Source organism: Anser cygnoides, chromosome 15 (assembly GCF_040182565.1).
Source record: "Anser cygnoides isolate HZ-2024a breed goose chromosome 15, Taihu_goose_T2T_genome, whole genome shotgun sequence".
Classification (NCBI taxonomy): Eukaryota; Metazoa; Chordata; class Aves; order Anseriformes; family Anatidae; genus Anser; species Anser cygnoides.
Window position 1 is genome coordinate 17,962,212 of NC_089887.1, and position 15,935 is coordinate 17,978,146.

The 15,935-nt window shown below is 42.1% G+C and overlaps 1 protein-coding gene across 3 annotated transcripts in view; it reads right to left on the minus strand.

Moving 5' to 3' along the window:
• The window catches only part of TXNDC11 (thioredoxin domain containing 11), a 36,407-nt gene that overhangs the window by 20,166 nt on the left and 306 nt on the right, over window positions 1-15,935 (minus strand). The window contains exons 1-5 of one of the 3 annotated variants that reach the window (XM_066977971.1): window positions 13,373-13,517; window positions 11,359-11,433; window positions 10,857-11,073; window positions 10,061-10,158; window positions 7,936-8,065 (exon numbers count right to left, since the gene is read on the minus strand). In XM_066977971.1, the coding sequence (XP_066834072.1) occupies window positions 7,936-8,065; window positions 10,061-10,158; window positions 10,857-11,073; window positions 11,359-11,433; window positions 13,373-13,410 (558 nt within the window). In that variant the 5' untranslated portion in view covers window positions 13,411-13,517. Of the gene's footprint in view, window positions 1-7,935; window positions 8,066-10,060; window positions 10,159-10,856; window positions 11,074-11,358; window positions 11,434-13,372; window positions 13,518-15,935 lie in introns of those variants that run through there. The other 2 variants (XM_048052241.2, XM_048052240.2) reach the window with 2 other exon arrangements.

A 15,935-nucleotide genomic window follows, 5' to 3' on the forward strand; every position in this document is an offset into this window, starting at 1 on the left:
AGAGTTAGCCAATCTGTTTTCAAGTACACATATAAGGGAAATTGCAATTAGTTACCTACAGTAAAACATGACATTATAAAAAGACAACAAACCAATACTTACTGAAAAACAGTCATTTTATGCTGTAAGAAAATTTTAACTTCAAAAAATTGTTTGGAAATCAGTTCTAAAGTTGTCGTTCAAATGCTACGTATCACGAGAGAGGGGTTTTATGACTATAGAGGAATGAGTTTCAAGCTGCATATTTGCCATGTTAGCTATTAAAGTTCTCTAAAAACAATTAATATTTGCTTTGAAATTAATTTGAGAGTCATAAGAATCATAATCATCATAAAGACTTTTCTCAGAATTGAAATATGAAATATGATTTTTCAAACTATCAAGAACTTAACATTTTAATCATTTACTATGTTGCATGTAATTAGCAATTACATGAATTTACACTTTTTTTGAGTGAATACTTGAACTGCTGAGCCAACTTAACATCCTATCATTAAGTTATCAGTCACAGTAAATTCTTTCATTATGTTGTTCATGAGATATAGAGAACAGCTGCACAAAAACAGAGACCCATATCCCACCTGCATATCCATAAATAAGAACAGATCTTCAAATTGCCAGACAATTCAAAATTCTCATCTCTAAATAGGCCTCATGTCTTTGTCAGGTACCAAGCCTGAATGGCATACGATTAAATTCAGGAAGAGAATCTAGGAGAAGCTGACGTGGAACAGACAGAAGAATAGACTCCTGCTCCAGAATTTCAAATAAGTTTTTGTTTTAATAGATTATATTCTGCAAAACTTAACACTTATTATTAATCACTTTTTTTTTTTTTTTTACTCACCACTCAAATTGATCTAATAGACTTTCAGGACTCAATGGGATTTGGTTATTCTGTGTTATTTGTTTCCCAGTTCCACCAGTGCATGTAGAGAAAGCATTTGATGCACAGAGCAAGAGCAGAGGTATCAATGTGGAACAAACGATTCTAGACTCACTGATCACCCATTTGTGTGGCAAAAGCCTTCCCACCTATATATTTTATTTGATATTTCATAGGATGCTTTAATTATTTATTTAACTTTTACATATAAAAATTTAGTTTTAAAACATGGACATACGTTTTGCCTATTACTGCTATTAGTAATATTATCTTGGGATATTTCGCCAATAAAAACATCTCCCATTCCAACTACTGACCTGTTCTTTCAGGCAGGAATTGTCCTGTCAGAAAGTGAATGTTAAACACAAGACCCTTGCTCATAAAGATTCCTTATGAAGTACCCCAAGACAATTATCAACAATAAAAATGAGGTAGAACAATTAGGTAAATTTACCCAATAACAGTTGTCAAGAAGAAAATAAAAATATAAAAGTAGAAAAAATACAGCAATATAACAGCATTCATTGTAATTACTTTGTTTTTTAAAAAATCTTTCCTAATATCAAATTAAGTAAAAAAAAAAATCTCATAAAAACTTTTAAAGCCTTCGAGTAAACAAAAATAAGGGGGCAGATAACTATTAAAGATTCATAGCTTCCTATTTCCTAGGACCATTTTTCAATTCCATTACTCTAAGAAGCAAACCTATGGCACCACCCAATGAATGAAAGAGAAGTCAAAATTGACAAAATGTGAAAGGGGCAGATCTAGAAACATTTATAAAACTATTTTAAATGGTGAGGCTCTGATTCTGACTGCTAGCTCTGTTATCCACGGAGGCTTAAGATTTGTAAGCACTGCCTGAAGAATGTGCTGCCACAAGTCATTTTTATAAAACGTTTCTTCAATAAAAATAAACTATACAGGGAGAATATATGCCTTATGTAGGTAACTCATGCTATGTGCCTAATCAGTAACCTGTTTAACTAATGGCCTTTTAATGATCATCCAGTGACAGTGGGATAGTGTCGATAAGTTTCAAAATTGAAAACTCATTAATATCATCTCCTAAATGAAGCTCATATATGAGAATACAGAATCATTAATTGTAGTGCAGCCTACTTCTTGATGGGTCTCTGGTTGGATTGTGTCTATTTCAGACTTGTGCTGACATGCAATTCCTGCCTCAGCTTATCTGTGAACGCAGTAAAGAACACAGGAAGAGGCAAAGAAAAATGTCATCTTTGGAGGGACAGAAGAACCCATACTACAAGTTCTATACTGTAGAAATGCAAAGAAACAGTTGTATTGACTGCTATTAGATGAATGAACTTGGTAAAAGCTTGTTCATTTCCTAATGATGTTAGTGATATTATGTAGCCAGGACAGAAAGCAAATGGTCACCTCATCATTTAACATCAGCACCACACACAAGAGCAAAGTCAAATCCATGTCTGGGTCAGACCCAACATGGTGGTTAACGCTCAGGAAGCATTTCTACACACACGGAGCACAGAAGCAAGCTGACACCAAGCTAAGACACACCAGCTACCTCCCAGAGAGGCAGCCTCTTTCCCTCTCTCTCCCCATGCCAGAAAGCGACATGCTCCCTGAGCACGTTTAATTCTCACAGCTCAGTGAAGCTTTCTGTCCAACTGCAAAAGCAACAAGGTTTCTTCCTCTGTGCCTCAGAAGGAAGTGGCCATTTCTAGTAGCTGGGTTAGTCAGATGAGGAATTAGACATGCCAGTTTGGATTCAAATGAAGCCACCACATCTCTGCAGCTAATAAAACACAAGGAGTCTGAGTACATGTTCTAACAGGCACCTGCAATGATGGTAGGAACCCCAAATCTTTCTCCTGATGTAACTTAAACCTTCCCATACATTCCACAACTGTAAGCACTTTCCAAATGGGATGTTTTTCTTTTACTCTCAAAAACCTATTTCTAATTTTTATCCGATTTTAATTGTGCACTAGTATCATCCCACAAACAATAAAAAAAACTAATCAACATCAGAAAATGCAGAATCTCAACTTTCAAGTCAACATTTTTCATAGTGTTTCAGCGCCCTCTTGTGTCATCAACACGTTCATCGCTTGATTGGGGAACAGACACACCATAAAAATGACACCACTTGCTCTTTTTTTTTTAGCTGGATTGTGTTCATCAACATTTCTTAGAAATAAAAATATGCTAATTAAAAATTGAATACAAGATAAACTGCTAGATTGCAGTATCTCTTGATACGCTTTAACTTACAAAAAATGATGTAAATGCTTAATTTGATACCTTCACAGGCCTTTCTAGTTCAAGCATGTTAACATGAGTAATGGATTTCAGCACCTGACTGAGCGTGGGTAGAGCTCCTGATTTGCCTTGCTAGACCATTTTTCTGTCAAAAACTGACCACTGGAATTTGAGCACATGATTAAAGCATAAAAAGCTTTACAGATTAAATGGAAAAGGACAATCCCAGGCTTGAAGTCCCAGCTATCAGTAAATTGACAGTCAATAATAAAGTGCCCTTGGAAACAAGATAAGCACAGCAACACGTTAGCATGGAAACACATGCTGAGCAGACCTCCTACTCAACATGACACTTTGCGTATGAATCACTCACCTACTAACAACTTATCAACTTATTGTGTACTCCAAATTCTACATAGTGCTATCCTTGGACAGAAAATATAGGAGACCTTACTACCAGTAGGTCTTAAAAAGCAGATATGGCAGAAGTAGAATGAAACAGCCAAGAACAGGCACTGGTTCAGTGCAGTCAGGATCAGCTTCAAAAGCATCCTTTTTGCACCAGGGCCGGGGCAATCCTGGACGTGAGTACAGACTGGGAGAGGAACTCACCGAGAGCAGCCCTGCAGAGGACTTGGGGGTTCTGGTGGATGAAAAGCTCGACATGAGCCAGCAGTGCGTGCTTGCAGCCCAGAAGGGCAACTGCATCTTGGGCTGCATCAACAGAGGACTGGCCAGCAGGTCAAGGGAGGGGACTGTCCCCCTCTGTTCTGCCCTGGTGAGGTCCCACCTGGAGTCCTGCGACCAGATTTGGGGCTCCCAGCACAAGCAAGATGTGGGGCTGTTAGAGCAGGTTCAGAGGAGGGCCACAAAGATGATCAAGGGGCTGGAGCACCTCTCCTGCAAAGAGAGGCTGATGGAGCTGGGGCTGTTCAGCCTGAAGAGAAGACTCCAGGGGGACCTCATTGCAGCTTTTCGATACCTAAAAGGGGCTTATGAAAAAAGAGGGAGAGCAACTTATTGCTCGGTCAGATAATGACAGGACAAGGAGGAACGGTTTTAAACTAAAAGAGAGGACAGTTAAATCAAATGGTAGGAAGAAATTCTTCACTCAGAGGGTGGTAAAGCCCTGACCTAGGCTGCCCAGAGAAGCTGTGGGTGCCCCATCCCTGGAGGTGTTCAAGGCCAGGCTGGATGGGGCCCTGGGCACCCTGATGCAGTGGGAGGTGTCCCTGCCCATGGCAGATGGGGGGAACTGGGTGGGTTTTAAGGTCCCTTCCAACCCAACCCATTCTATGATTGACATAAGTTTTCAAGTGAAAAGTAAATATCCCTAACCTAAGTCTGCAGAACCTATTTTCTAGCAGAACACACGATTGAAGATTAGATACTAATGACAAATCTTTCAGAAACTATTGTGAACTCCAAATTAGCTTTTCAATGAAGAAATAACAAAGAAGAGATCAAGCAGCAGAGACTGATCAGAACGTCCCAATGATCTACTTACAGTCCCCCGTCCTTTCCCTTCTGCTGAAAACTAACCCTTTTTATATACAAAATATCAAACTCAAAGCAAGACAGTAGCCAAGAAAATAGGCTCTCAAAATAGCAATTAGTTCATGTCATGCATGCATTTCCTGTAATCTAGTCAGATTCCTCTGACTTTCTCACTTTTTAAACACAGGAATTACCTCCTGGGTTGTATCTTCTCCTACAAAAGGTATGAAGTTCTTCAACTTGCTTGGAAACCATTAGAAAATATTCACATTTCTAACTGTTTAAAATAATGAAACAAAATGTCTATTTCTGTTTTAAAATATATTTTTCCTTTGTGCCTAGGTTCCTTTTTCCATCCATCTTCCTACACAATTCTCTATTTCTTAGTCTTCTCTGTATCCCAGCTGCTGCTCATTAAGCACTCGCTCTTCTCACTGTGCTCAGTGGACTTGCGCTAGCATGTGTCTTGTTGTACTGGGTCTGGCTGGGATGTTAACTTTCCCTGCAGCAGCCCACACAGTGCTGTGCTCTGCACTTGTAGCTAGAGCAGCACTGGTATCACACCAGTGTTGTGTCTGCTGCTGAGCAGTGCTGGCACAGCATCAGGACTCTCTCTAACCCTCCTAGGGGGTGGGCAAAAAAGTGAGAAAGAAACATCACCAGGGCAGCTGACCTAAACCAAACAAAGGGATATTCCATACCATATGATGTCACACTCAGCAATAAAAGGTGGAAAAAGGAAGCAGAGGGGAGGGGTGGGCTCTTGTTGCGAAAACGTCTGTCCTCCTGAACACCGGCTACATGCGTTGAGGCCCTGCTTCAAGGACGTGGTCAAGCATCGCTCATTTGTGGGAAGTAGAGAGTAATTTCTTTCCTCTGCACTTCCACACAGCCTTTACTTGTTTTGTTTTTTCCCTTTCCCCCTCCCTTTTCCCCTTTCCCTTTTTTCCCTTTAGTTAAATTGTTTAATTAATAATAATCCTTCCTTAATAATTATTTTTCCCCTTTAATTAAATTATCCTTATCTCAACCTGTGAGTTGTTCTTTCCTTTACTTCTTCCCCTCCTCTTCTAAGGAGGGGGAGCGAGAGAGCGGTTGTGGTGGAGTTCAGCTGCCTAGCATGTTAAAACCACCACACTTGTTCCCTGAACGGATCTTACAAACACAGCAGGCACCCCATGCAGTATCCCCTTCCCCCCCTTTGGCTTAACTTTAGAGAGGCAAGACACTGGGTACCTAGGGCCACCAGCTGGGGAATAACCTCAGCCTTAAATAAATGCAGGGCATCAAAACAGTTCAGAAAACTCACAGTTCTTTCAAGGAAAAAGAACAAATAAATACTGAATGTAGAGACTGGGAACTTGGAGCCACAGAATTAAAGCACAGGAAGCAAGGAAGTTTGAACATAGCCTGTAAATACAAATAGACGTTCAATTGTTAAGCAGTATTTCAGAAAAAAAAAAAGTTTCCCACCATAGATTTCTTGTATTTTAGTCTTTTCCAGTGGAAGCGCACATCCTACTATAAAGCAAATTTCAGCTTGCCAGCACTATGCTTATTAGCTGCCCTTTGCAGACTACCAAGAATAATTCAGAGAACACAGCCTCAGTTCCCAAAACCCAAGCATGGCTGTTTTCAAAGGACGTAGAAAACCAGTAACGAAGCTTTAGACTGGCAAACTGAAGCACAGGAAGGACAACAGAACTGCTTGCAATCACAGAAAGCATCAGCAGCAGATGCAGAGACAGAACTCACTACTCCTGACTCCAAGTCTGTTGTGGTTTAACCCGGCCGGCAGCTAAACACCACACAGCCGTTCGCTCACCCTCCCCCCTCCCTCTCTGGGACGGGGGAGAGAAACAGGAAAGTGAAGCCTGTGAGCTGAGATAAAGACAGTTTATTAAGACAGGAAAATAATAATAACAATAATAATAGTATTAATAATAATAATGTGTAAGAAACAAGTGATGCACAATGCAATTGCTCACCACCCGCTGACCGATGCCCAGCCTATCCCCGAGCAGCCGGCCCCCCACCCCGGCCAGCCACCCCTATATATTGTTTAGCATGACGTCAGATGGTATGGAATACCCCTTTGGCCAGTTTGGGTCAGCTGTCCTGGGTCTGTCCCCTCCCAGCTCCTGCTGCACCCCTAGCCTGCTCGCTGGCAGGACAGAGCGAGAAGCTGAAAAGTCCTTGGCTTGGTGCAAGGACTGCTCTGCAACAATTAAAACATCAGCATGTTATCATTGCTTTTCTCATCCTAATCCAAAACATAGCACCCTACCAGCTACTAGGAGGAAAATTAACTCTGTCCTAACTGAAACTCGGACAAAGTCCCTGCTGAAACACCGGCAAACGAAACCCATGAGTAGCTCTAGCTGGATGAACTAAACAATAAAGAGCACAGCACCTACCCATGGTAACTGCAAGCGTGTACCCCCTTTTGCCATGGCAGCTCTCACCTAACAGCACACACGCACTCCATCCTGCGGCAGAACAGGCATTAACTCAAAGAGGAACTGGGCTTCATTCTGAAACACTGGAAAGCCCCTTGTGTGCTGGCCACTACTACAGAATCACTTGGTCCTGTAGGTCTTCCATTCTGCCCCAGTAGCTGGGAGTTCAGTAACATTACAGTATTTCCCACTGTGCACTACAGGAATGAACGGTTACAAAGGGATTACCAATGGCTCTGATCTAAGTGCATTTTGTCCACTTGGAAGTTATTAACCCACTAGTACTGTTACCCATTGTGACACCTCTGAACACAAAAAATGAAAATTAATTAAACACGGGGCACCAGTGGATTGAGATCACGAAGTAAGAGCATACAAAGAGGTTAGAAGCCATTATTTTAACCGATTTCACATTTGTTTTTACTTTACAGACTTATCTTATTAGAAAGGTTTAATACTCCTTTAAAAAACAAAACAATTATTACATATTTCTCAGATGTTTTTCCAACAGACTGCAAGATTTTTTGGGAAAAGATTTCTTCCATTTTTCTTGTTCATGTGTTTATTTATTTTTTTCTCATGAGGTAACAATTATGATTCTTGCCTCTGTGTACTAAAGTACTGGAAATTAACAGCATCACTAAATTATGGTAAGCACTCCGCAGGGAACTAGCATTATGAATTTGTCGTTTCATGTATTTATGATTTCAACAAAATTTACATGGCACTGATTTCAAGATTCTGGAAAGAAACTAGTACTTTGGAGCAGATCAAATTTAATCGTAAAACAAGTCAAATTCTTTCTGAACCACCGCAGTAAAGCTAGAGAAGAGAGACAAGTACCTCATAATTTGAGAGGAAATCTAGTAATTTTGATCGAGACGAGATGTAGAGTAGTGGTGTCATCACCCGGCGAACAAACTTTTCAATATAAACAGCACTCATAGGGCCTTTGTATTCAATTGGTCCAAAACTAGTACCAAAAAAAATAATAAAGCATTAAGACTTAAATTAACAATAGAAAGAGTCCCTGCTGGGAGTGGCAGAGAGAGGAGTTACACAAACAGCATGCTCAGCCTCTTGGGAACTGCCCCCAATTATCAGTGGCTTCTGTAACTGATAGACAGGCTGTGTTACACAACAGTGTTACTGAAGTACAGCTTACAATCCTCAGCTGAAATTGCAGTGACTACCAGTAGGCGTGATGCGTTGGTGGGGAAAAAGGGATGAGGACCACTTCTGAGTCCCATTGCAGAAGCTGGTAAAAGCCAGGAATGACTTAGGTAATCATAGACATCTTTCTGCTTTTTCCAAGTAAATACATGTCACTTAAAAATACAGATCTGAAAAAATGCTACTATTTTCACTTTAATTTTTACATCTTTAGACTAGCTCAAACAGTATCAACCTGAAAAGGTGCAAGATCCCTTTACAGAGACATTTACAAGTATCCCTCAGTAAGGCATGGACAAAGCCCGTCACACTGCTGAAAGACAGACTGAGTGAGTCTACAGCTTCCCCCCAGCCACCCATGACCAGCCCACACCACATCAGGTGGTCCTAAAACAGGGGGGCCTTGGGGCTATGGCCTCCAGAGCTCCTCCATCACTTTGAAAGCCTGCATCTGATTTGCCATCATTAGGTTGGACAAAGCATCGCAGACTAAAAAGAAATCAAACATAAAAGCACGAGGAATTAGTCCATTCCCCTTGAGCAATTTAATGTGATGCTTTTTTTTTTTAAATATAGTTTATACACATACACACAAAAAAACTCAAACCTGCACTGAGATACTTACGTGCAAATGTTTTGGAATGGTCTTCTAAAGCCTGCTAGATTAAGCTATATCCTACGATGTTTTATTACAAATCTTTGCCTTAATAGCAACATGCACCTCTTCAACATGTCACATGCACCATACACAATGTCAGAGGTTTAACACCTCAGACATGAGGGGCACAATGCCCTCTGGGGGATTTATGAGGCTATCAATATGAATTTACTTCTCATTTTGTTGCACCTCTGCTTAGGTATTACCAATCATTTACTGACAGGATTCAGGTGTACCCATCTAACATGTTGTTATTTCAAGATAAAGTTATTTTAACTCAAGAAATGTCCAAATAAGATTCTGGACAAACGTAACTATTTGTTTCTCTGTTGCTAGCAGTGTTTGTTTGTTTCTTTGTTTGCTTGTTTTTACAGTTCAAATTATGTTAGTACCAGTCAAAGTCCAGCTGACAAAGATAAGGATTGCTTCTCCTCAATTTGCAAATCCCCAAACCAAACAAAATCAGCCTCTGTAATGGAAGAGAGCTGCAGTGCAAGACTCGGGTGCACAAGCAAAAATGTGAGAAACTACACAGCATCTAACTCTATTGTACCTAGCATTAGAAAAGCGTTTTCTGCTCCACACACACACAAAAAAAAACGGCTAATACATAAAAATACTAGAAAAATAAAAGTGAGATATATAGAATACTGTATGATGGTATCTCAACATTTAGAGAATAAAAAAATGAGTGTGAAATTCAAATTTAGAACACCTTCAGTATACAGTTCCATTTAAACATACACCTACATTCCACTACCTTCAACAGCCCTTAAATACATAATTGGTTGCTGCTAAACATTGGGACCAGATAATATAATCCACCTACAGAGCAAGCAGAAATCTAAAGTAAAAATATAAATCTGATTTTTTTGGAGAGAGAATATCCAGGAGATGTGTGCGCACTACAAATTTTCCTGAACGACGAAGAACTGAGCAGCATGTCATTTAACTGACATTTACAGCCCTTCTCAACACCTAAATAGCATGTACAATGAGCTTCACCCAGAATCTCCTCCACTTCAGCTGTTTATTGTAACTGTAGATGCAGCACCTTGAAAACGCAACATTTTATAAAATACCTCTGTTTTGCAAAGTACCAATAAAAAAGCCAGACTGTATATATGAAACTCTTACCTCCGGTGGTATAAGTGTATCACAGGAAAATAAAAGAAATGCTTCTGCTTCCTACATTTCCCCTGGTTCCACCAGCAATTAATGGCCACAAACAGCACCTGCAAAGCAGATAAAAATTCACAGCTAGCAAAGTACATTACTGTGACTTTCTTTATCTAGCATGTTTTTTCCAATCCGTTCCATCTGCTATTTTTAAATGACTTTTCAAGGGAGTATTCCATATCTGTTCCTCTTAATTCTATCATCCAAGTTGTTTTTTTTTCTTTTGTTGGTCAGTTCTTTGTAATAGCGATCTGTTATGGTCACTTTTATTTCTAGTTTTTAAGCTTCCTAACCTAAATCCTCCAAACTTACTAACTTTGTCATAACCCGTATTGATAACTTATTCTGCATAAAGGAGCTCAACAAGTGGAGGTTTCGGACAGCTGTATCTGTGTTCAGAGGTAACTAACTGACAGACAGCAATGCAAGGGCTGCAAGGCCTTTTATAATTACTGTTGTCTCCAGTGATAGTGGAACTGGAGGCAAACTCCCTGTAGTTTGTGTCTGAAGGCACACAAACAAATCCAGAAACTTTTAAGAAGAAGCTTGCAGGGTTCCCCATCCAGAAGCAGAAATAACACAGGTTTTCTTCATTTATTCTAACACTCTGTATGTAAAGATGACTAGCTGAGTTACTCAAAGATACGGACATTCAGGTCTTACTGGTCCCCATGGGTTGACAGAAATTAGCTCTTTAATCTCTAAACAGAGGCTATCCGGTCCCATTTAAGATTCGCATCTTCTCTAGAGTTACCTGGTCTGACAACCTGCTGGCCACATGTTCTATTTCTTCTCTTGCTGCAACAGACTGCCCACACCACGGCGCATAGAAGAAATACAACGCGATTTCTGAATCCTGACGAAGGTGATCTGCATAGTCTAGTTGTCCCCGGAAAAGATCAATGACTGGAGATCTCGTGGAGAAGAAATTCACGGGAAGCTGTGCTGGCATTGTTACGTCTTTTGCTCGGCTGTGGGAAGGAAGTTAAGAGGGCTCACTGAGACTGTACAACAGGAGTTTAAAAAAGTGTGCCCAAAGCCCTCATTCACATTAGTTAATGTCATGCGATGACAAAACTTTAAGAATTGATGCAAAATGACTACAATTATCTGAGTTAGTTTCAAGAAATACCGTAAAATCTAATGATTACCCTTATTAACAAGCTTCAGAAAGTCACGCTGTCATAACATGCACTAAGTTTATGGGTGTGTTAGCTCACACTCTTATTGCTGGTTTCTACAGATCGTAAAATTACCAGGAAGAGTGATTTCTTTGGATTTCTTCCCTGGCCTCATCCTCTTTTAACACTTGTACTTTAGGTAACAGCACCCTGATAAGAGAAGAGACACTGGTCATAAAGTTTTGTGATGTTTGTATGAACAGAGACTATTACTGTGCTTATGCTTTGAAGTATTTTATGCTTCTTTTGTACTGTATTATGAAAAAATATTTGTTTTACTAATGACTTTTAGCATTATATAAATGTGTATTAGTTTACTTCACTGATGTCAGTGATTAGAGCAGGGACCACAAACTCTGTTCACGGCATGTTTCCTCTTCAGCAAAAAGAACTTACCGATAAGTGGTTTAAAGACTATACAATGTAAGATTTTCATAGACCACGTTCCTTAAGAGAAACAAGTTTGACCAATAATACCAAGAGCATAAACTAAGTGCTCAGGGAACTGCTTTCTATCAAATCTAGAATCAACCATTCCAAAATTCAGCATTTCCAACGTGTTCAGAAGTGTTTAGTGGTATAAACTGCCTTAGACACAAGTGTATGATTGTATTATTTTTGATATCTTCTTAGTTCTCTTAAACTACCTATATTTACACTACAGCAAGTTAGATTAAAAACTGGACTACATCACTGTACTGATCAATTTTGCCATAGTTTCTCCTTGACAGGAAGTTTTAGGAAAGATTATGCATTTCTTTGCCTTGTATCACAACAAAAAGCTGAACATAAAAATCTTTTTATTTTTACCTCTTTTGATTCTTTTCAGGTTAGAATGTTAGTAACCAATAAATTATTGAGCCCTGAGCACTGTTACATTCATACGTTAAGCAACCTCTTAGTAACACTGCTACATTTTCAAATCTTACAATCGTCCTGGTTGGTACCTGTGTTTTAACAAAACAGATTCACAAAACCAACAGCTCCTCTCTCATTTCCAGGTTATTTAGCAGATAATTAAAGCTTAACACTTAGAAGTTTCTAAAAGTCATGGAAGTTCTTAATTCAAACATAAGAGGCAGTTTTCATATCAAATCCAGACTTTTTAAAATACAAACTGGTTCCTCATGTACACAATTCATTAATTCCACTACTCACAAACCAATTTGTTTTCACGCAGATGGCCAAAAATCTCATTTGTCCCATGGACTTCTATCTTTGGTCCTTCTTGTCTCCCCCCTCACTAACCCTTCTTCCCCAGCCCTTGGTTTCTTAGGTCCCCTCAAATCAGTTCCCGTTTCCCTCCCATTCCTATACCCCACTTTTAGCCAAACCGTTCACTTCTTCCCCATACAGAAGCACCACCCCAACTCACCGGCCATGTGCTGAGTAGGCACTGAAAGCCAAACGCGGCCCATAAGCGTTAACCTCACACTGACACCTGCTTCTTAGGAGACATTAAATGAGAATTTCTTCTCTTACACATATTCAGGTTCTCCATTTTCATTACACTGCTTAAAAACCTCTGCTTCCTCTACTGGATTAAACTGGAAGTGGACAATCGGTTCAAGAGTTATGGTGAAAGGGCAGACAGATGGACACAGGGTATGACAGCATAAGCCTTAAAAATGAGATAGGAAATTGGCTCTAAAGTACATATATAAAATAGGTCATCAGAACATACACCATGGCACGAATGAGTCAAGAACTACATGTCTATCCTCAAACAGGAAAAAAAACAAAACTAAACAACCTCTAGTAACTATGAATTTATCAGCAGTCCTGGCTACCAGGGGAGGCCCCAGCTGACTGGTGGCTAGCAAACATGACGCCCATCTACAAGAGGGGCCTGAAGGTAGACCCGGGGAACTACAGGCCTGTTAGTTTGACCTCAGTGCCAGGGAAGCTCATGGAGCAGATTAGCTTGAGTGTCATCACGCGGCACTTGCAGGGCAACCAGGCGATCAGGCCCAGTCAGCATGGGTTTATGAAAGGCAGGTCCTGTTTGATGAACCTGATCTCCTTCTTTGTCCTCACTGACAAAGTGACGCGCTTGGTGGATGAGGGGAAGGCTGTGGATGTGGTCTACCTTGACTTCAGTAAGGCCTTTGACACCGTTTCCCACATTCTCCTCAAGAAACTGGCTGCTCGTGGATTGGACTGGCATACGCTTTGTTGGGTTCAAAACTGGCTGGATAGCCGGGCCCAAAGAGTTGTGGTGAATGGAGCCAAATCCAGTTGGAGGCCGGTCACTAGTGGAGTCCCCCAGGGCTCAGTGCTGGGGCCAGTCCTCTTTAATATCTTTATCGATGACCTGGATGAGGAGATCGAGTGCACCCTCAGTAAGTTTGCAGATGACACCAAGTTAGGTGCGTGTGTCGATCTGCTCGAGGGTAGGAAGGCTCTGCAGGAGGATCTGGATAGGCTGGAGCGATGGGCTGAGGCCAACTGCATGAAGTTCAACAAGGCCAAGTGCTGGGTCCTGCACCTGGGGCGCAACAACCCCAAGCAGAGCTACAGGCTGGGAGATGAGTGGCTGGAAAGCTGCCTGGCAGAGAAGGACCTGGGAGTACTGGTTGATAGTCAGCTGAATATGAGCCGGCAGTGTGCTCAGGTGGCCAAGAAGGCCAACAGCATCCTGGCTTGCATAAGAAGCAGTGTGGCCAGCAGGGCTAGGGAAGTGATTGTCCCCCTGTACTCGGCTCTGGTGAGGCCGCACCTCGAGTACTGTGTTCAGTTTTGGGCCCCTCGCTACAAGAAGGACATGGAGGTGCTCGAGAGAGTCCAGAGAAGGGCGACGAAGCTGGTGAGGGGTCTGGAGAACAAGTCTTACGAGGAGCGGCTGGGGGAGCTGGGATTGTTGAGCCTGGAGAAGAGGAGGCTCAGGGGCGACGCTATCGCACTCTACAGATACCTTAAAGGAGGCTGTAGCGAGGTGGGGGTTGATCTATTCTCCCACGTGTCTGGTGACAGGATGAGGGGGAATGGGCTAAAGTTGCGCCAGGGGAGGTTTAGGTTGGATGTTAGGAAGAACTTCTTTACTGAAAGGGTTGTTAGGCATTGGAATGGGCTGCCCAGGGAGGTGGTTGAGTCGCCATCCCTGGAGGTCTTTAAAAGACGTTTAGATGTAGCCCTTAGTGATATGGTTTAGTGGAGGACTTGTTAGTGTTAGGTCAGAGGTTGGACTTGGTGATCTTGGAGGTCTCTTCCAACCTAGATGATTCTGTGAAAAAAAGCACCACACGACAAATGAAGAGCCACCAGCTTCTTACTCTGATTTGCTCAATAGTGCCTCCCTCTGATGTATAGCACAGGACCTTCACATAGTTTTCACATACAAACTAAGCCTCATTTCAACAGAACAACCTGATAATAACAGAAAGCACACACAAGCGTGTTTCAGATCAGGCCCCTCGCCTGCCAAGTCCTCTCAGTCGTCAGGCTGCCTCAAAAGACATTTGCATGGTGCCAGAAATAGTTCAGCCTCTACACCACAGGCTTTCCACAATTACACGTTAGCTCAGGCTGCAGCTGGCTGTTCCTTGAGTGTCTACAAACCTGCAATACCTTGGTCCCCACAGGTGGATTCCCTTGTAGTAAGTGAATTTTCCCTTCCATACACTTTATTCACGGGTTGTAGAAGTTCCTGCCACTTACAACATGTAACTGTACTTTAGTGCTAAGACTTGATTACAAACTGAACTGATGTGCATTGGGAGATTAAGTATTATAGTCATAGTTAATGTGTACAATTAACCATCCTCCAAATCGCACATGGAATTTATACACTTGAATTTTCTGTTTCTGACAGCAACACAACGCAGAACACTTTCCTGATATTAGCTTTTCTGTCTGACTACACTATGAAAAGCCAAAACACCGTAACTAAATTTTCTGTGGAGAGTATAGGTCGGTGAGAAGCTCATTCCAGAAGCAACTTGTCAGCTTTCATATACAGCTAGGAATGAAATGAAAGGTACGTGCAAGTTTTTGAAGAAAGGGGCACAGGAAGAGAACAGAAACATCATGGTAAGTGTCGAGCGCAGGAAAAAAAAAAATAATAAAAACGTATGATGTACGTTTTAGTAATGGACAGTTGAACAGGGAGGTGACTGTGAGGTGAACAGGGAGTTGAACAGTCTGGTGACTGTGGGTCAGCGGCCATTGGAGGCACGACACTGACCAAAGCCTTAAGGTCCGTCGTGGTTCGGGCAGCCCCGTGGAAGGAGCACTGAGAGCAGGCCTCGGTGCTTCTCGGCCACGTTACCTGCGGGCAGGGCCCCTCAGCCAACACATGTCGGCCTCTGCACGGCAGGGAGGCGGCCAGCCCCGTGCCACTTTCCCCGCTCCCAAATCCGGACCCCAAAGCAGCCCTGTCACCCCAGCACAGCGCGCAGCCAGGAGTCACCGTGCCCTAAAATCCCATCGACGGCACCCGGATCCCGATTTAGGGCCCAGAATCGCGTGGCCAAGCTGTGGTACCTCCCGGCACCTCGGGACCGAGCCCTCCTGTTCCCCCACACGCCCCCCCCCCCGGTGCGGCAGGGGCCGGAACCCATGGGGCCAGGCCGGTTGCCATGAGGAAGCCCTGTCCGGCAGCAGGCCCAGCGCCCGACCACCGAGGGGGGAGAGCCCCAGGCCGGGGCCACCAA